Source organism: Euprymna scolopes, chromosome 4, assembly GCF_053919585.1.
Source record: "Euprymna scolopes isolate OS-2025 chromosome 4, ASM5391958v1, whole genome shotgun sequence".
Lineage (NCBI taxonomy): Eukaryota > Metazoa > Mollusca > Cephalopoda > Sepiida > Sepiolidae > Euprymna > Euprymna scolopes.
In genome coordinates, this window is record NC_136485.1 from 60,520,917 (window position 1) to 60,541,755 (window position 20,839).

The 20,839-nt window shown below is 35.7% G+C and overlaps 1 protein-coding gene and 1 pseudogene across 1 annotated transcript in view; one reads left to right on the plus strand and one right to left on the minus strand.

Moving 5' to 3' along the window:
- LOC145267657 (thrombospondin type-1 domain-containing protein 4-like) overlaps positions 1–20,467 on the plus strand; it is a 118,493-nt gene extending 98,026 nt beyond the window's left edge. Inside the window, exons 10-11 of the mRNA XM_080123318.1 lie at positions 3,678–3,831; positions 15,675–20,467. Of these exons, the coding sequence (XP_079979444.1) occupies positions 3,678–3,831; positions 15,675–16,009 (489 nt within the window). The 3' untranslated portion in view covers positions 16,010–20,467. The remainder of the gene's footprint in view (positions 1–3,677; positions 3,832–15,674) is intronic.
- On the minus strand, positions 9,223–9,339 carry LOC145275255 (5S ribosomal RNA; annotated as a pseudogene).
- Positions 20,468–20,839: the final 372 nt, after the last annotated feature.

Genomic DNA, 20,839 nt, shown 5'->3' on the forward strand with positions numbered 1-20,839 from the left:
TCTAGAAGCGAGACGATCACTTTTAAACTTAATGTGTGAAGCTTTGAATTCTTGATGAGAAAACCACGGCCGGTCGTGAAGAAATAAACCCATCATGTGTTTTGATAAAGCTCGTCTTTGTGTTTGTGATTCTTACAAAAAAGTAAAGTGAATTGTTATTATATGTCTGTGTTATAAAATGTCGTGACATACACATCTCATATCCACAATGTGAATTTACATCTCATATCTACACTAAGACTGTCTGAACACTATCTCCTCACTCTAAGAGCTTCACATAGCAACACATCTATTAACCTAAGAATGAACATATTTTTAATATATATGAATCGTCATAACACGAACACGGAACGAACAATCTCTCTCACAACATCTCTCTCTAGAACTCTTTCAACATCTCTCTCTAAAACTCTCTCTAAGACTAATAAGACTCAAATACTCTCTCTGAATAAGACCCCTATATAACAAGGAGTTATAAATATGTTCGTTCAGTTGTGCTATTATGATGGTTGGTAAGCAGGTTATTGGTCTGTAGTTGCTTGTGGTCGTCTTTTTGTACTAACGTAGTTCTTTTGGTCATCTGTTTTTTTACTTCTGTTTTATAGATACGTCCTCTCAGGTTTTACACCAATCTATCGTGTAGGGTTGTGAATGTTTTTAAAACCAGTATGCATGTCGTGTATTTCGTGGTGGTCTGGCATTTTTCGTTGTAATTAATTCTTATAAATTGTTTTGTGAAAATTGGATTTTAAAAATCTATAGCTTTCCCTGAATTTACTAATACGCCGTTTAATTTACCAATGGTTTGTCTGTCACAGATTCGCTACTTCTATGTTCATTTTATCATATTTGGTGAAAGCAATTTTTTTACATTATACGAATGAGAAAATTACATTCTTGTTTTTTATAAATCCACAATAAATGGATCGATAGTAGTCGACGGCAACCTGAAAGGCCGCTTTTTATTGGTTACTATAACTTCTTTCTCTGGCTTTCTCTCTTAACATTTAATCATCACCTTATAGTGTTTAGCAATGAGTGGTCAAGTTTCTTTTTATTATTTTTTTACATTTTCACCCCAATCAAGGCACAGTGCCACTTTGATGTAAGGGGATTTTACCAGAGACATAAGTTGCAGTGATACTATGTAGGGAGTTCAACAGCAAGATGCCTGTTTGCATTACATTTGAACTTCTGCATGTCAGTACGGTTGGGGAAGCAGGAACTCGGAAAGGAATTCCAAAGTCTAGCAGTTCTAGCGAATAAACTATTAGAATAGAAGGCTTTCTTTCATCTAGGGATCTCTACTGTATAGGGGTCGAACTTTGCTGCTTGTCGGGTTTGTCGAGGGTATTTACGTCGAAGTGGTACAAGGGCTTGTAGTTCGTCGAAGCTTCCACCATAAAAATACTTGTAAAACAGGCAGAGAGATGCAACATTTCGTCGATAGGACAGCGATTAAAGCTTAGATGACAGTTCAAGACCTATCAGGTTAGCGACTCTCTTTTGAATCCTGTCCAGGAGTGAGAGACTAGTAATAGATGCACCAGCCCAAATGTGACAAAAATACTCCATACATGGGCGAATGGTGGCCTTGTAGAGGTACAGGATATTTCCAGGCGTAAGTAACTTTCTAGCATGGTAGAGAGAGCCCACCTTCTTCGCAGCAGCCCTGGCAATGCTCTCGATGTATCTGTTTGAACTCATGTTCCCTGTGAATGTTAAGCTGAGGAATTTGAACGAAGTACTTTCAGGTAATGTATCTTTAGCCATAGCTATTGGTGGTTGCAAAGGTTTCTTGTAATTATTGAAGGAAACACGCTTAGTCTTGTCAGCATTGAACGTTACCATCCATTTTAGACTCTATTCCACTACAGAATGGAGGTCTTCCTCTAGGGTTTCCGTCATTGCCTTGGATATGTGTTTGTTCATTTTCTCCTCGTGCCTGTTATAGAGTGTGGTGTCGTCAACAGATATACCTATCTCAGAGACTATTTTATCATAGAGATCATTTATGAATATCAGGAATAATAACGGTCCAAGCAACGACGCCTGAGGTACACACGCATTTATATCATATTTTTTAGACGTACGACCATCAAGGACAACCTGAATTCTTCTCTTGTTTAAGAAGGATTTAATTATGTTAAGTATTCGTCCAGTAATACAATATGATCAGTTTTTCATTAAAAGACCATCGTGCCATACCCTGTCAAAAGACTTAGATATATCTAGGGTTACTACCCTCCCTTCCCCTGCCTTATCATGGTATATAGATTCAGAGATTACAGTTAGAATATCTGCATTAGACCAGGCTTGCTTAAATCCATATTGATGGTCGGACAGAAGTGTTGCAACTATAAGCTGATGGACTTGAACTTGATTAATTATGGACTCAAATATTTTGTCGAAAAGACGGTAGAGACCAATAAGGTGAAAATTTAATGGGTCAGTTCTTTTGCCAGAATTCTTGTAAACTGGTAGTGGGGTTTGCTATAGAACTTCCGTGTGGGAACGTGCTTCAATTGCTGCTTTGAACCATTCGGTGGTCTCATTTGCGTACCATTCTCCAGAAAGAGAAAAGATATTTCACCTGATGTGATCTCTAATGGCATCTCAGTCAGCCTTATTGTAGTATCTTGTCGTTTTAAGCAATGGCTCTTACTCTTGGGGACAAGAGTTTAGAGTGATGTCTGTCATTATTACAGCATGATCAGCATTCTCGAGTGGGCAATGAGTATTTGTTATACAAGCGCCATTTTTTAGTCTTTTGTATTACTGTAATTAAAAAAAGGGATTGTTGTTTGTTCGTACGACTTTCTGCAGTCCGACATTCAGTCCGGTTCTAAGAACTCAACTGCCCTGCCCCCTCGACTTTATTCTTTTTAGAATGTTTACTTGGGGAACGAAGCTTTATTGACATGCAAAGCAATGCATATCAAACTACATACCTCCATGATCCTGAAAGATCATCTCATAATCCCGTGCCCAGATCGGCATCCACATAAACTTCAAACACTGCTAGACACTACTAACCTCTTGAACACCGCAAGACACTATTAGCTTCTCAAACACTGCTAGACTTTACTAGCTTCTTAAACACAAAAAAAAAGTCAGTAAAATCGTAATTCTCCATTAGAAAAAAAAAGTTTGTTTAAAAAAAAGCCTGACATTTCAACATTTTCATTTCTCAACGTTTTCACTTTTCACAGATCCCATTTTCCTCTCGGTGGCATTTACTTTTTATTTCATTTCATGCAGGAATAGCTTGTAATTTAAAAAAAAAAAAAAGGGAATTATTTCCAGCGTTCGTACGACTTTCTACAATCTGACCTGTTCAGATCTGTTCCAAGAACTCAACTGCCCTGCACTCCTGAATCTAGTCTTTTTATAACGTTTTTTTTTTTTTTTTTCTTGGGAGGCGAAGCTTCGTTGATATGCAAAATAATGCATGCCAAAGTTCAATTACACGATCGATAGTTAACCCCCGGTATTCCAATTAACGAACACTCCGACTGCCATGCGACTTGATTTCGGTTGTTTATAATATAATACGACAAAATTAATGCGGTCATTCGTTTGCACGTGTGTGATGTACGATTGCCTCCCTTTGATGAAAAAAAAGGTGAATTTAAACCAATTTAATATTTTTGTAACTTGATTTTTTATCTTTCAAGTGTTCCAAAAGTTGTGATCTCGGCCATCGGACACGAGAAGTGAAATGTATAAACAGCAACGGACGACCGAGTTTGGCCTGTGACGTTCGACAGAAGCCGGCCATTAGAGAGAGTTGCAATCTACAAAGTTGTGGAATGACAACAGTTGCACCAGGTTTGTAACAGCCTCTTTTTTTTTTCATATGCTATCTCTCCCTATCCTTCTCTCTCTCTCTCTCTCTCTCTCTCTCTCTCTCTCTCTCTCTATCTATCTATCTATCTATCTATCTATTTTTCTCTATCTCTTTCTGTGTGTGTGTGTGTGTGATCTGTCTCTCCAAACACACAAAAGTACTTAAATAAGTATGATATATACATAAACACTAACAATATATATCATTTAATTGGAATTCATTATTGAGCGCCTATCATTACCACCTGAAGAAGGCCAGAGGAATAGTTGGCCGAAACGTCGTGAAATAACAATTAAGAAAGATGAGGATAATAGTCCGCAATAAATAAATTAATAGTATATACAAATTATTAATCTGTGTAAATAATTATATATTCACGTATCCATTGTGACTGAATATTTACTTCAGTATGTGGTATCAGGTCGGCGTTTGAAAATCAAAATTCTCTGGTTTTAATCCGTTCTTGAAACTAGAGAAAAATCAACTTTAAGTCGCGGTCTTGGCACCATATGTTAAACCGGATATTGGGTAAGAATAGACATGGAGTAAAAATAGTAGAAAAGACAAAAAAATCTTATTTGACAGGAGGTTTGTCTTGAAATATCACCAGAAAATATAATAATAACATCTAACAACTAAGTTATTGTATTTTATTTTATTTTATTTTTAACTTAATTCTGACGTACGAGCAAACATAAAATACTAGTATACACTCTCAAGCAAAAATTATGAAGAATACACTTCAGTAGTGTGAGCACTCGCTATTTATCTAGATATATTACTAAGATATAAATATAAAGTCGCCGAATTACATCAATAATTTCATTTTTCATAAATAAATCATTATTTTCTATTTCTGGTATCTTAAGGAAAAACTTTCATCGTTGAATTATAAAGTGAAAATTTTTTACGAATTCATATCAGGCATCAGAGTCTGTCTGAAATGGTTATCCGGCGAGTTACGTGCTTTCTTGCCCTAACCACCATAATGTCGTTTCGATTGGAGTCTAAACAAGGGCGTATGTTTTACTTGCTAACTCTTGCGTGACAAGTTGGAAGCTCAATAAAGTTAATTTGAAAAAAATGGATTTTTCGGAAAGAAATGTCTAGCCTGTCTGGATAGATGAAGCACTACCCGAGTAAGAGAAGCAATTTATAATAAAAGATAGGGAAGATAGAAATTAAAGTTAATGTTATATTAGAACTTTATTACATAATCATGTCCATCTGCCTTTACTCTTGTACAATGCTGTTTTTTCTCCTTTTCTGGCTGTGTGATATAAAAAAAAAACACGCAGTCAGATTATGCCACGTAATTTCCGTTTCTAACTCATCAAAATAAAAATGCTTTGCTTCTATTTTCACGTCTGATATGAAAAGAATAAGCATTTTCTTTTAACACTTGCGACGAACTTTTTAATTGAAAACAATACACTAAGATCATTAATTATGGCACAGTTTCTTTTCCGACCAAAAGTTTATTTCCACTGTCCAATGAAACTCAGTTTTAAAACGGTGCACATTATGCAATGCCAAAAAAATTGAGGATTTTACGAGCAATCAATGATCTTTCATTAGCTGCATACGGTCAAGTACACGCATCAGTTACGTATAGAAGTACACAATCACACGTATACGTGTGGATTATAATAGCCGCTCAAGATCAAGGCTTGACGTCCAATGCTTTTAAGAAGATGAGTGGTGTAAGCAAAGACAGAAAGTACACGTTCTGCCACACATAAATAGAGAATGTGGGTCACCTGACAGCCAACTGTAAGATTCTACTGGGGGATGGCTACTATACGACCTAACACAATAGAGTGTGTAAATATCTCTACTGGACGATATGCAAAAAGTTGAATTTCGAATGCAGTAGCAAATCCTGGGAACATATAGGCCTTCGATAAGGTATGGCATAAAGACCTACTTCACAAGATTTCCAGCTACGGTATAACTGGAAATGTTTTCTCAATCATTAAATCATTTCTCTCCAATAGGCTCATTAGAGTAGTGGTCGATGGACAAAAATCAGAAGCGTGCAGTATTAATGCTGGAGTCCCTCAGGGGTCAATCCTAGGCCCAACTCTCTTCCTGATCTACATCAATGGCCTCCCTAAACACATACTTAAATCATTCGTTGACATATATGCTGATGACACGACCATCTACGACAACACATCAAAGGCTGTAAATGACAAAGTTCTCTCTGATTCTCTCTCCTCTGGTTCAGTGGGGGAAGACGTGGTTGGTTACCTTTAATGCATCTAAAACCAAACTCCTATCCTTACATCATCAACGCTCTAATCCCCATCTGGCATCAATTGGGATGGATGGCTCTCGTCTGGGAGAGGCCCCGTGTTTTGACAAGCTTCTGGGTTTGACCTTTACTCCTGATCTGAAATAGAACACGTACATCAAGTCTGTTGCCAAGGTCGCTGGAAAGATGGTGGGATCCTTCTACAGCTCCAGAAGATATCTCACTACTGATGCAATTCTCTATCTATATAAAAGCCAAGTACGTCCAAGGATGGAATATTGCTGCCATATCTGGACAGGAGCTGCTAAAAACAGCCTATCCTGCGTTGACAGAGTACAAAATAGACTTCGTGGCTTAGTGGGGGATGCCCTTTTCTCTACCCTGCAACCTCTCTCCCACAGAAGAGACGTTGCGAGCCTATCCTTGTTTTATCTTTATTTCCATGGCAGGTGCTCGTCTGAACTCCAATCTCTGGTCCCCCCTCGCCAATCTTTCACGAAAAACACCCGTCTAGCTGAATTCACTGTGAAAATTTTCCCCCACTCTTTATCTGTGCCTAAATCAAAACGTGGATTCCATGAACAAAGCTTCTTTCTTAGAACTGCACGTCTGTGGAACTCTGTTCCGTCTGCCTGCTTTTCACCTGACTACAACTTGGATGTGTTCAAGTCCAACGTTTACAAATTCCTAATGAACCGCCCCCTTAAGTAAACACTTCATCAAATCTCCACACTAACGTAATGTACTTGCAATAACCCTTATCCCTGAGTGGCTTCCGGGCCTTGATAAGTGGTGACCACTGTGTAAAAAAAAAAAACATATACCAGAAAGAACAGTCGGAAATAAGTCATATACCATCCACTATGACTATGCAATTCATTTAGCTAGGTGTCTAGAAAACGTTCTATAAAACCTGACAGTGATATGGAACAAGAATGAGAAAGAAGCAACCTTAGTAGAAGTTAGTATCCTCAATGATGCTGGTTTAAACAGAACTGAGAGTGAAAAGATAACCAAATACCAAGGTCTTACGTATGACATGAAAAGAAACTGGAATCTTAAGATCTATCATCTCAGTAATTATAAGAGCAATTGGACTCCCGAAAAAAAATTACAAAACTACCTGGAAAATATACCTGGGGAACCAAGTGCAAGAGAGATTCAAACAATTGTACTTAAAGTGAGGCTCAGAATCTTTAAAAAGATCTCTCAGTTGGAATAACTGAGTTAGCGGGTGGATGTTTGGCATCCGGTAGCATTCTCCATCATCAGCTCGGACAAACTGGTAAGAATTTTTAAAAGAAAAAGAGTGAAAATCAAGTAACTGACTGTTTAAGGATTCCTCTTCCTTTTTTGTCAGGTTTTAATTTTTTTAATCTTGCCTGGTGGCAACATAAGCAAGTGAAGCAAGACTTGAGTGATGGCGGTAAGTCAACCCTAAAAGAAAAAAAAACATGTTTTAAGATATTCATAAGCACGTGTGAGTGACGAGAGGTTCATGACACTGAAAAAAGAACATAATAAAAAAAAAAGGAAAGAAAAAAATATAAAATGAGAAAATGCGAGAAAGAATGGCGAGAAGTTAAAACAAAGCGAAAAATGTCTGTTGTCTAATAATGGTTTCTCCGTGGGATGACTTCGCGTTGTTTACAAAACAATGGCGGGATGAATATACACAAGTTCAGAACGGGATGAAAGAAGGGGAAGGTGGTGGGGTGAAGGACACTAAAAGCATTTTTTTTTTCTTTGGAACCAAAAAAAAAAAAGGAGAATCCCAAAGAATCTAAGATTGGAACGATGTTCGCATTTATTTAGAACTGATAGGGTCACCTTGCGTTGTACGAGAGTGTTAACCAGAATCGAAAAATTCTTCAAAATTGTTTCCTTACCTTTTTCGGTACACAGCCTCTCTCTCTCTCTCTCTCTCTCTCTCTCTCTCTCTCTCTCTCTCTCTCTCCTTCGTTATTTCCCTTATCTCTGTAGCTAACACTGCCTATCTTTGTCTCTCCTCTTTCTTACAAATGTTCAGTATAATAATATAATAAAAAGAAAGTGAAAAAAAAACAGAATGCTAGAGAATCGGAGGTTTCGACGATATTATCATCTATTTAAAATCAACAGGACTATTCATTGTTGCATGGGAGTTGAAAATTAAAGTAGAAAGGTGTTTTTTTTAAGTATGCCTCCCTACATTTTCCGTCTACTCTTTCTCTTTCTATCTCTCTCCCTCTCTCTCGTTTCTCTCTCTCTCTCTCTCTCTCTCTCGATCTTTCTCTCTCTTTCTTAATTCTTAATCGCTCGGTCTCTAACTCTGAATGTCCCTATCTTTCAGAAAGTTTTATTATCTATCTATCTATCTGTCTATCTATCTATCTATCTATCCTTTTTTCCTTTTTTTTTTGCATCTGTTCATTATAATAACAAAATAAAAATAAAAATAAAACTGACTGACTGTTTAGCCTACTTTTATTATCATTTTTAAAAGGCCTACTAGCGGGAATAAAAACAAGTAATTTTTCTTACCCCGACTCATGCACTAAATCGGTTTCTGACTACAACAAGAGAATAACTGTTACCATATTTTTACAATAATCATTAAATCAGATAATGTGTCCAGTTGAAAATTCGTGAACAGCAGACATCTCCAAGCGATGGAGACTGCATTGCTGAAAGATTGAGGATTTTACGGACATCCAATGACAATTCCTGTGAAGTTTCTGATTTTTACCAGACACACAACCTATCCTTGAAAGACCAACCCACGCACCAAGTGTTAACCAAAAACAAAACGTGTTCAGTGATAAGAATTTTATTTCAAACTTAAATGTGACAGACACACGAATGAATGAACCGACAGACGGACAGCGCCTATTTACTTACGTCTATTTCTAACCTGATAATATCATTCAATACATTTGTTTAGCGATGGAAATTAAAAAAAAAAGTATTTGACAGAATATAGATACCCACGAAGGGGTGCCTGCGCGTGAAATTTTTGTGGCAAGAGTTGCACAATCCTCAACCACACCTCTCCTGAGTCGGCTTTATTAAATACCAGTGACAAATGAAGTGCATGTTCAAGACGACTAGAAACAATGCCGAGATAAGCGGAGAGAACATACAGCGCCTAGAATTCCCAAATGGTCACTCATCTGGTACAAACCAGGCTCAATGTTGCTTAACTTCGGTGACCTGACGAGAACCGGTGTGTCAACACGATTATGCCGTATATAGCGATGGAAATACTCTGCTAAACTTAAGCGTGACAGACTAGCGGACTGACAAGAACTCTATTCTGTGACAGACTAAGAAACAAACGGAGAGTGACCCTCATAGAAATGCGTTGACGCATCTAACTTAATCCTGACATATCAGCCGATGAACAGAGCATCTTATAGAACTGCTGTCGTAATGTTTTTCTCCATCCAGACGCGAAATTTAATCTGAGCGAGTTAAGCTGGCTTCCTTCAAATTTCTTTATCTGTAATATTCCGGCCAAATGATGTCATGTAACAGAGCGCGGACGCACGTATGCAAATGCATGCGAAATAATGACATCGGTAAAAAAAGACTATAAAAAGGAGAGCAAGCACGTTAAAGAGGACGATCATATTAGGGGCGTGGTTGACGCTCTGGAGCACGTTCGAGAAGACGATCACGAGAGGGACGTCACAGCGGTAACGAGAGAATGAGGAAATAAGTGTTATTGTACAACAAAAAAAGCGAGTTGAAGTTCTTTTCTGTTCTTTGTCTGCTTTACGACTGAGACTACAACGTGTTGGTTCCAATACAACATTACAGTCGTTAGTTTTTGCAGGTAAACTCCTACCTGGTACATGGTTTACTTAATACTGTATGCGGCATTCCTCTGGTCGAGTTGTTGGCTTTCTTCGGATGAGGAAGTTTCTAGGGAATATTACATTCACAAGCAGCCATCAGTTGTATGTCGCATGTATAGCCATGAGAAATGAGGGAATTTTTTATAGGGGTGGTGTCGTCGTCCTCCCGCATACAGCACCTGGTCTTCCCAAATGGTCACCCATTTTAGTACTGACCAGGCTCGTCACTTAACTTCGATTATCTAACAACGGCCAACGTGCCAACATGATAATGTTTTATATCGCCAATCTTTTCAACTGTGTGAACCATTAAATGGATAATTTTAAATGTGCCTCAACACGAATATTTGGATTCTGAACTCGCTTCCGATTTCATGATTCTAATGTTTAACAGTACGCTAACAGGAAGTTGAAATCGTAAAAAAAAATTTCATGTCGTAATCCATACTGTTAAAATTGCATTTTATTTCTTATACATAGCTGTGCAATATTTGTAGAAGATTATACAGGGTGTTTGAAAAGTCACTGAATGGTTTTTAACTTAAATAGTTTATTTATTGAACTTAAATTCTTTATTTTTTAAATCTTTTTGTAATTTTAACACAATCTGACTAAGACATTGGGAAATTCTTTTAAAAAATATATACAAAACTTAAGTAATCTTTATTTATATAAAATAATGTCTTTCAAATGTTGCCCATTTTTAACTTTGCATATTTGTCCTCTTTCCAAAGCAATATTCATAAGAGATTACAGAATCTATGGATTGTGATTTAACTCCCTTATTTAGTTCCTGCTGTTTTCCTTCAATTCTTGCAGGGTTTGGGGTTTGTTAACATAGACTCTTTCTTTAAGGTATCCCCACAAGAAAAAGTCAGGCCTAGTCAAGTCTGGGAAATGTGGTGGCCACAGCGAGAGATTATGTTGTCGCCAAAGCATTGCCTGATTTTGGGAAAACAATTTCACAACTTGCGTACATTGTTCAATGCTATACTTATCCATAATTAATCTCCAAATTATTATCTGTGAAATATCTGAAGTAGAGAAAAAGTAATCATTAATTGTAAAATGACAAAGATTTTCAATCTTTCAGTGACTTTTGGCCTAACGAATAAGGGTGGAAAGTTGTATGTTTTGGTTTCGATTCTAGCTGATAGCACCCAAGTTTTATATATATATATATATATATATATATATATATATATATATATATATATATATATATATATATATATATATATATATATATAGTTTTGATCTCATTACTACGAGGTTTAATATAATAATTAATAGAGAATTGGCTCTATAATAATGAATACATAATCTGCATGAATTATACTATCATATTTAAGCATATCTTATGACCAAGCAATATAAGTAATTTCATAAAATATTATCTGTAAATAATCTGAAATAGAGAAAAAAATAATCATTAATAGTAAAATGACAAAGATTTTCAACCCTTCAGTGACTTTTTGAACATCCTATATTAAGAAAATGAACCAGTTACTATTTTTCAACAGCAATGCTAAGAAGTTCTTGATAACAAGTAATGACCATTTGCGGTGAAAAATCTAATGTCATGTTTGTGTACTTTTGCGCCCGTGCTTATTTCGTGATTGTACAAGGTTTTGAATATACATATACATGTATGAGCAAATAAGGTCTTGTATTTAAGGTATTGAACATACATAAGCAAATAAGCACTCTTATTATCATTAATAATGAATACTGTTATCAGAGGGTGCTGGTGAATTTAAGCAAGATAATATTGGTTTTTATGAATTAAACAATTATTCGCCCAACACTGAAGTTGAAAAGAGAAAGGAATGAAACGTCTCAAACTAGAAAGAAAAAAAGAAAAGAAAAAATGTATAAATTGGCATAGAAAGTATAAAGAAGAAAATAGAAAAAGGTCGTCTCATTATGGAAATAGATTGAAAGCAGGGATGCTTTACTATTTTGCTTTCTAAACTCTCCTAAATAATTGAATTCGTTCGACAATTTTTACGCACAAATATTTTCGTGATGTAACTGGTGTGTGTGTATGTATGTATGTATGTATGTATGTATGTATGTATGTATGTATGTTGTGTCAGGTCATGTCATATGCTACTGGTACCATGTAACCCAGTACTACCTGCCTCATGGTCGGGTCACCGGCGACTAAACTGGTTCCCCCACTAGACTTGTTTGGTGAGGAGGGCGGCTAGTCTCCCTGGGGGATCAAAAACAAGACCTTCCAAAGAGCGAATGAACTCTTTTTCTGGGTCAACGGCCAACTAGCACCGTGCATATTTGTGTGTGTGTATATGTGTATTGAGGTGGAGAGGGCTCCCGTAAGCCGTGGTGAAGGCAACCTTTCTAGGAGAAGCAAATCTCTGATTTAAAAACCATAAAGCGGAAGACCAGTACCCGCATTAAGCTGGTCTGCAGTTTAATTTGTTGCTGGCTATCTTGCTCTTGCTTGTTGCTGGATCTCAACATTTTGAACCGAGAGAGAGACTTAGCTGTCGTACAAAGCTAAGACTCTGTAACATCATCTTTGTATAGATACTCCCTCAGGCATTTGGGCTCATGGATTTTATCTGAGGGAGTGGCACTCGTCTGACAAGACGTTGCAATCATCATCATATCATGTATGTATGTATGTATGTAGGGAAATATGCACACAAAATTTCAGTTGTGTCTGTATATATATATATATATATATATATATATATATATACACGCAAGTGAAATTGTGTGTGTGCATATTTCCTTATCAAATTTGTCACTTTTCAGTCTGCAGACTCGGAATTTGACATAAGGTGTATTCAGATTTGAGAAAATTTTTCTAATCAGTTTTCGACCAGAAATTTAGCTGTCAAGGCGTCAAAGTTCAACCTTTGTAAACTCTAATAAACTCCTCCGCCAAATGTGGGTCCAAACACTTGAAATTTTAGACGTAAATTCCTTGGATATGAATCAAACTTTTTAATTTGATTCCAGCCTTAAACAATAAATGTTAAGGGGTCAAAATTGGGGTCAAAGTTTTAAAAAATTTTACCTCTCGGCCAATTTTTGATCTAAACATTTGAAATGTTTCATAAAGTGTATTCAAACATAGGTCAAGCTTTTTAATCGGTTTTTGGCCGAAAATTTGGTTGCAAATCAAAATACAACAGATTTTAATTTTGCGATCTCTAGCAAACTATTCAGCCAATTTTGGGTCTAAACATTTGAAATTTTATTTAAAGGGTATTCAGACATGTAGCAAGCTAGCACGTTAATCAGTTTTAGATGAAAATTTGGCTGCCAAGAGGTAAAACTTGAAAGAGTTGACCTCTACAGACTCTACCAAACTCTTTCACCAAGTTTGGGTCTAAACACTTGAAATTTTAGATGTAGATTATCTTGACATGAGTCAACCTTTTTAATATATATATATATATACATATGCACATAAAATTCTAAGCAGTACACAGGGCCGGAGCACAGCAGGGATTTACTACTAGCGTATATATATATATATATATATATATATATATATATATATATATATATATATATGTGTGTGTGTGTGTGTGTGTGTGTGTGTGTATATATATATGTGTGTGTGTGTATGTATATATATAGCTCTACCTATTTATTGAGCACTGTTGAAGTAAATACTTATAGTTTACGCATAAAATTATACTTTCGTATATTAATTTATGTGATTAAATGAAGTAGTCATATTAGGGTGGGTACCCAGCTTGCCTGGGTTGACATGAAGTTCCGTTTGAAACACACATGTATACTAATCATTTTTATCATGGGCAATACGGAGACCCCCCCCCCACAACAAAAATAAAAGAACGGATGAAAACATGTAAATGTAATCGCCCAAAAAAAGAAGTACGTGATACCCTCTCCACCAAATATTTCGGCAGAAGGGCTACAAAGAGAAGAAACTATTCTCCGGATATTGAACATTAGAAAGAAAACTCCCCCCTCCAAAAAATAATTAAATCATTACAACTTTTGTTTCAATAAAAAAATAGCAGCGAATGCCCGTGCGATCGCAACAAAAAAAAACAAAGAAAAAACGATCTACACAAAAATTAATTCCAAAAACATTTAAATGAAATTTTTTGTCATTTTATATTTCTAATGTAATCCTCCCCCCCCCCAAAAAAAAAACATTGAATTTGTTATATTTTGGGATTCGTTCTGTTTATAAAATTGTTAGGTAAAAGTACAGAATGGTCTCATAAAAATTAATTAAATTTATCGTTATTTTATGTTTCAAATGTAATTCCCATTCACACCCCAAATAACAAAAAAAATGTATTTGTCATGTTTGCCCCGCCCCTCGATCGCCAGAGTTGAAAAAATGCTAGGGATGACATGTCTCGTGAACGTTTTATGGCCAAAAATGGGTGCTCATTTTACGTTAGATTTATATAGAACAGTGATCCCCCACGCTAAAATGTTAATTTTCTTTCTTTTTTTTTTTTTTCAAAATTCCTTATTTCATATTGTTTTTAAAGACTGTTTAAACGTATTAGGCTCCAAAAAAGTAGGTCTTAATTTTTTAATTTTTTTTTTTTTTTTTTTAGGGGTTAAACAACGCTGGGTCACGTCGTAAAAAATGACTAATTTTAATTTAAGATATTAAATAAATTATAAAGAAAATCTGTTTCGCAGGCAATTAAACATATGGTATAATTATTATAATAAATCCTGGCCAACATCGATTATATTTTATAAACAAAAAAAAGGAGCAGATAATATATGGGATATTGGATTTTGCTCAAATCGAAAATTGGCCCTGTGTCTGACTAACTCTGCCCTCGTGTGGATGCAAGTAAATGTGGACATTAGTTTTAATTTTTTTACTCTAACAAATAAAAAATTAAGAATAAGCGAAAAAAATGCCCTCCAAATTAAAAATAAAAATAATCCATCGAATGTTTTAGGCACACATAAAAACATACATACATACATTTATATATTGGTAACTAAATTTTTTTTATCTAAACCGATGAAAAAGCTTACCCTATCTCTGAATACCCTTATTGTAAAAGTTCAAATGTTTAGACCAGAAAGTGTCTGTGTAATTTCGTAGAAACCGCACAGCGCAATTTTTTTAACTTTGACCCCTATTATGAACCCTTAACATTTATTGTTTGGGGCTCAAATCAAGTTATTAAGTTAGATCCATGTCCAAAGAACCTATATCTAAAATTTCAAGTGTTTAGACCCAATATTGTGGGAGGGGTTTGGCAGAGTTCTCAAAGGTCAAATCGTTGAACTTTGACCCCTTAACTGCCAAATTTTTGGTCGTAAACGGATTACAAAGATATTCCCAAATCTCATTACCCTGTATATCAAATTTCGAGTCTGTAAAGTTAAAATTGACAGAGTTATTGCATAGGGAAATGTACACAGACAGACACACAGACAGACACACAGACACACAGACACGTTCACTTTTATAGATAGATAGATAGATAGATAGATAGATAGATACTATACTATACTTTCGACAAATTTGACCAATTATATATTACTTTGATGTCATTGTAAAATCTATCCCAAATTAATAACATCATTATAATTGATCTTGATAAACGACTTAATTGCATAACTAGATAGGAAGACAGAATAAGAGAAAAAAAGACTGAACAAAAACTAAGTATATATAAATGCCTTTGTTTTAATTAAAAAATAATCCAATTCTATTCTTCTCTTTGCCTTGCAGTGAGTGGGTGTAGTGACCTCCTCGGACAGTGCAACCTGGTTGTCAGAGCCCGCCTTTGCAACTACCATTACTACCATCGGATTTGTTGCGCTTCTTGCGCAGCGGCCAACGAACACCCAGGCCACGTGAGAGTGGTCAACGATGGCATATCGCTGACAACCACAAAAGCGACCACGCCCACAACTGTGAGCAGCTCCTCGCCGACTTGGACCACGTATTTCTCATCCACTACAGAAATGGCGATGACGTCAGACAATTCGCAGAACGCGACGACAAACAGCGAGGAGAGCTCAATAACAACGCCGAACGCCGACTCGACGGATTCCGAGTCTTGACGGGATAGGTCCGATTTCACAGTTTTGATCACGTGACCGACAATTTTAGCGACCACGTGACCAAAGTGACGGTTCGGAATAACATGGACGCAATTTTCGCCGACTTTTACGAGCCACACTGTTACGATTCTGTTCGTGTTTTTTTTTTTCTTGCTTCCTTTTTTTATAATTTGAAGACTTTTTCTCTTATATTTTTTAATTATTATTATTATTATTATTATTTGTGATTGATTGACGCCGTGACAGAGAAATTACTTTCTTTATTCTTTACTTCAAGTGAAAAAATTTGTAAAAAAAAAAAAAAAAGAAAAAAGGTACTTATGCAATATAAAGACAGTGCTATCATCAGAATCGTACGGGCTGTTTACAGAAAATGCCATAAGATGTCGAAATACTTAACGACTTTATCCTAGTACCAAAAACATCATAACGAACACATTTGCTTGCTATGAATTTTATTATTAAAAAAAAAAAGAATCTAAATATTTATTTTGATTTAAACCAAAAAAATTATAAAATCATAAAAAAAAAATCATAAAGCAAAAAAAAAAAATTGACTTGCTATCAGTTGTTCAAAATATAAATATTTATTCATGAAACGTATCTTACAATGAAGGTCTTTTTCTTGATTTGGATTGTAATTTTCGAAAGGTTTCGTAAAAACTGCCTACTAGTTAATCAAGAATATTATTTTCATTTGTCGATTAATTTTTCATTGAATTAGCTTCGTACTGACAGAAATAATATAATTTTCATTAAAAAAAAAAAATGTCAACGTTTGCGCTAACAAAAAATAAATATAAAAATCTCGTTCGGCTCTTTCCGGCGTTTTCCGTAAACCGTTCGGGCGATTCCGACGACAACGCGTTCGATAAAAATATTTCTTCTTTTTTTTTTTAAAATAATCGCTCGGTGCCTTTCTCTGATTTTTTTTTTTTTTTTTTTTTGTCTTCAAACGCCTTTTGAGAAATGCTGATCTTTTCTTACAAATCGATTCTAGAAACATTTACAAGCTATTAACTTAATGTTTTTACATATCGATTTCAGTTCTATGTTTGATATAATTTTAACATTCTAATTCTAAAATAAATATTATCGGTAAAAGTCCAGAATAGTTAACACGAAAAAAAATCATAAAAACAAAACAAAGGAGAAAAAAATTATTTATGGAAAACGCATTAAAATGAAATTCTCTATCGAACCGAAATAATTTTAATACGTGAAAAGATTTGCTTAAACGGTAAAATTACACATAAAATAACACTTGAAAACTCCTAAAAAAAACTCACAGAAATCTTCTCTGGTTTAATTGCGAAAACAATTTGAAAAAAAAATTTTTTTTTTTTTCAAACGGTAAAGAAGCTCTTACAAATCGTTTCCACAAATTAAAACTAGCCTGACCCGATAGAGAATTCTATTCCAATGCGTTTTGTATAAATTATATGGTTTTTTTGTGGGAGTTCTCGAGTGTTAACTATTCTGTACTTTATTTTCTATCTATAAAATATTCTTCTAAATATAAAAAGGGTGGTTGTCCTGAATTCCTTCTATATTAAAAAACAAAAATAAAGAAAAACTCTTTATGATGTACGTACCTGTGACGAAAGAAAAATACTATATTTCAAAATTACGTAAATTGATCAAGTGCTTTTATTTTTATAAAGAAATCATTTTTAAGCGATTAATGGGAATTCGTAGGCATTACAACAAAAATCTCGGAGGTTTGAATTAATGTTGGGTCATCTCCCTTCGTTTCTTGAGATTAGTGCCAAAATTGCGACGCGAGATAGTCACTCCTCCGTTACTCATAAAATTTTATTCATTTTATTTAACAATAAAGCTACTTGATCCATTTACTTGATTTTTGGAATATGATATTTTTGTTTCGCCGCGAGGACGTACATCATACGGATTTTTCTTTATTTTGGTGTTGTAATCTATGGAGGGATTCTGAACAAGAATAAAAAGATAATATAGACTTCAAGAGCGAAGACTTCAAATCTCTGAACGAATGGAAATTTTAGTCACAATCGCCATCTTGTATAATATACGATGCTTCAAATAAGGTGATATCCATTGAGATATAAATAACAATAAAAAAAACACCTGGGCTGGGGCGCCGCCGACCACTGGCCTCTCTCTTTTGAACAGGGTGCAAAAAAGAATTTCTAACCTAATAAAACCTTCACTATCTGCCAAGTTCCATCCTCTGTCGCATCGCCGCAGTGTTTTATCCTTGTATTTATTTTATAAGGCCTGTACTCCGATAAACTGGTTGCATTTGTATCACCTTAACATAAATACTCGCCCGACTAGCAGCAAAATAATACCGTTTCAGCGTAGCGGTTTCTTAATAACAGAAGACTTCCTACTGTAATAATGTCTTTTCTCGGACAGCTTGCCTTTAGAATTCCCTCCCTGCTCCATGCTTCTTCCGACTATACCAACATGCAGAAATGTAAATGTAATGTGCACAAACATATTGCTGCATGATTCTTCACTTAGGTTGTCTACCCTGTAAATCTGGTCACTATTCTAGTAACTATAGTGCTCGGAGCATCTTATCCTGTCTTGACCTTCTTCAGATATATCTTATCTAACTAAACGATTTTTATGTCGAACTCGGGAATCTGTATGGAATTTTGAGCAAACCCCTTAATCTCATCTACGGAGGAGTTTGCTCTGGTTCTATCAGCCATGGCCGGTTAGAAGTCTTAAATAATTCGTAATCGCATATTTAGTATCGCCGGCACTGATTAAACCGGCTTCGAAATCTTGTAGGTAATGCCGTTTTTCTATTCTCTGCAACTTCTTTCCCACAGAAGAGACGTTTCGAGTCTCTCCCTGCTTTATCGTTATTTTCATGGCAAGTGTTCGTCTGAGCTCTAATCTGTGGTCCCCTCTTGCACAACTTTCCCAAAATCTCATCTCTAGCTACAACGATCATCAAAATACACTTGGCCTTCGGGACAAGATCAAAGTGTAGTATCTGTTCTTCAGATGCTGCACTTCTATTTCTTGTTCTCTTTCGGTGGAGGAGAAATCCTTCACGACTGAGACAATTTTTATTTTTGTACCTTTTCTCCACGTTAAAAAACGACCCTGGTGTTTAACTCTGTCCCGTGGGGAGGTATAGTAAATAGGTACAACGATCAACAGTTCCCCCCTCACTCTCTGAGCTTAAATCTAAACTCAAGTTCCATAAACAAGCTTCTTTCATAGAACTGCACACCTGTGGAACTCTGTTTCGTTGTCCTGCTTTCTAGCTGACTACAATGTGGGCGTCTTCAAAATTCTTGTTCAGCCCCCGCCCCCTGAATAATCTATTTTTATCCCATTTTCACCACTAGCTATTAATATGCTTTTATCTCAGTAACTACCGTACACTCATTGACCCTTATCCTCCAGTGGCCTTCGGGCCTTGATATGTGATGACTCCTATGTATAAAGAAATAAAATGAAAAATAAAATTTGAAAAATTACACTTCAGTGATAATAAGCCTTGTTTTGGAGCGAAAGGAAAATACTTTGAAAACTACACAGTCATGGCAAATGATACCGAGCAAGATCAATGTCGAATACCATGATATTTAATCTTAAAATTTGAAAATCAAAGGTTTTCGTAGGTGAAATACATAAACAATTTAAACAAATGTACAATATAGGTACCGCCTGTGATACGATCGTCTCCTCTGATGTTGTGTGTCGTCTAGTTCCTATTTGCCATGCGCAGACACACATCGTCTTTGATTTTTTTTTTCGCCCTGTCCAAATCTGCATTGTCGTTGTTGACGTTTTAGAGAACTCCGTCTCAAATGCATGCTTCAATACCTAAATATCATGTGAACTTTCATCTTGCTACCAAACTCACCACCCACGTTGTGTAACAAAGCCACTGACACGTATACAAATGACCAAGCCGTGGCGCTAGCGTGGCATCACAGAATCAAATGGATATACAGACATCGGGATTGAAGAAAGAAGGAAGAAAAAAAAGATAAGAAAAAGTACATGTCGGCGTGAAAGGCACTCTGAACAAGATGCATGGCTCGTCAATGGCTCAAACCTTTGGAAGATGTCGTGCGACTGTGAACCGTCGAATGAATCACGCACATAACAGCTGGTTATAATTGCAGACTGAGAAACTATTAACTGATCCAGAGAGGAAAAAGCAGGAATGCAACCATATGCTGTTGGCTTTGAAAATACGTGTCAAGGGCTTCGTGTTGAAACGACCGGTAATAAATACCTTTTCTTTTAACAGGAAAAACTCTTGTCGAATTTCTTTTTCTTTATTTCTTTGCGAGACTTTTATACACAACGTCGGATCCGTATTAAAATGTAACAACAACATTACAGTTGTCATGTATAAATCTGGCTACTATCTCAGTAACCTGTTACGGTTCAAAGGCAACATGTATTATTTGAGTCGAATAAAAGCTTTTAAAAATGGTTTAACTACACAGTCACCGCAAATTAATTTAAGCATGCTTAATGTTTTAAAAAAATATGTATTCCTCACATTTGATGTGTATACCGATTAAAAACGATTTCATAAATGCTCAGTATATGCACCGCCTGGAATCCGACTAACACTTTTTTTCCTGAATTGTCGTTCATGATATTTAAGAAAATTAATTCACATATTATTATGCTTCGGAATTTTTCAAATAAGGATTGCTCATTTGTATTATTTGCTTTATTCGCGCTTCTCTTCGCATCTTGGATATTATTATCAAAACGTTTCGATCGACATAACCTTTGAACTTCTTCAGATACACCTTGTCCAACTAAACAATTTTTATGTCGAACTCGGGAATCTGTATAGAA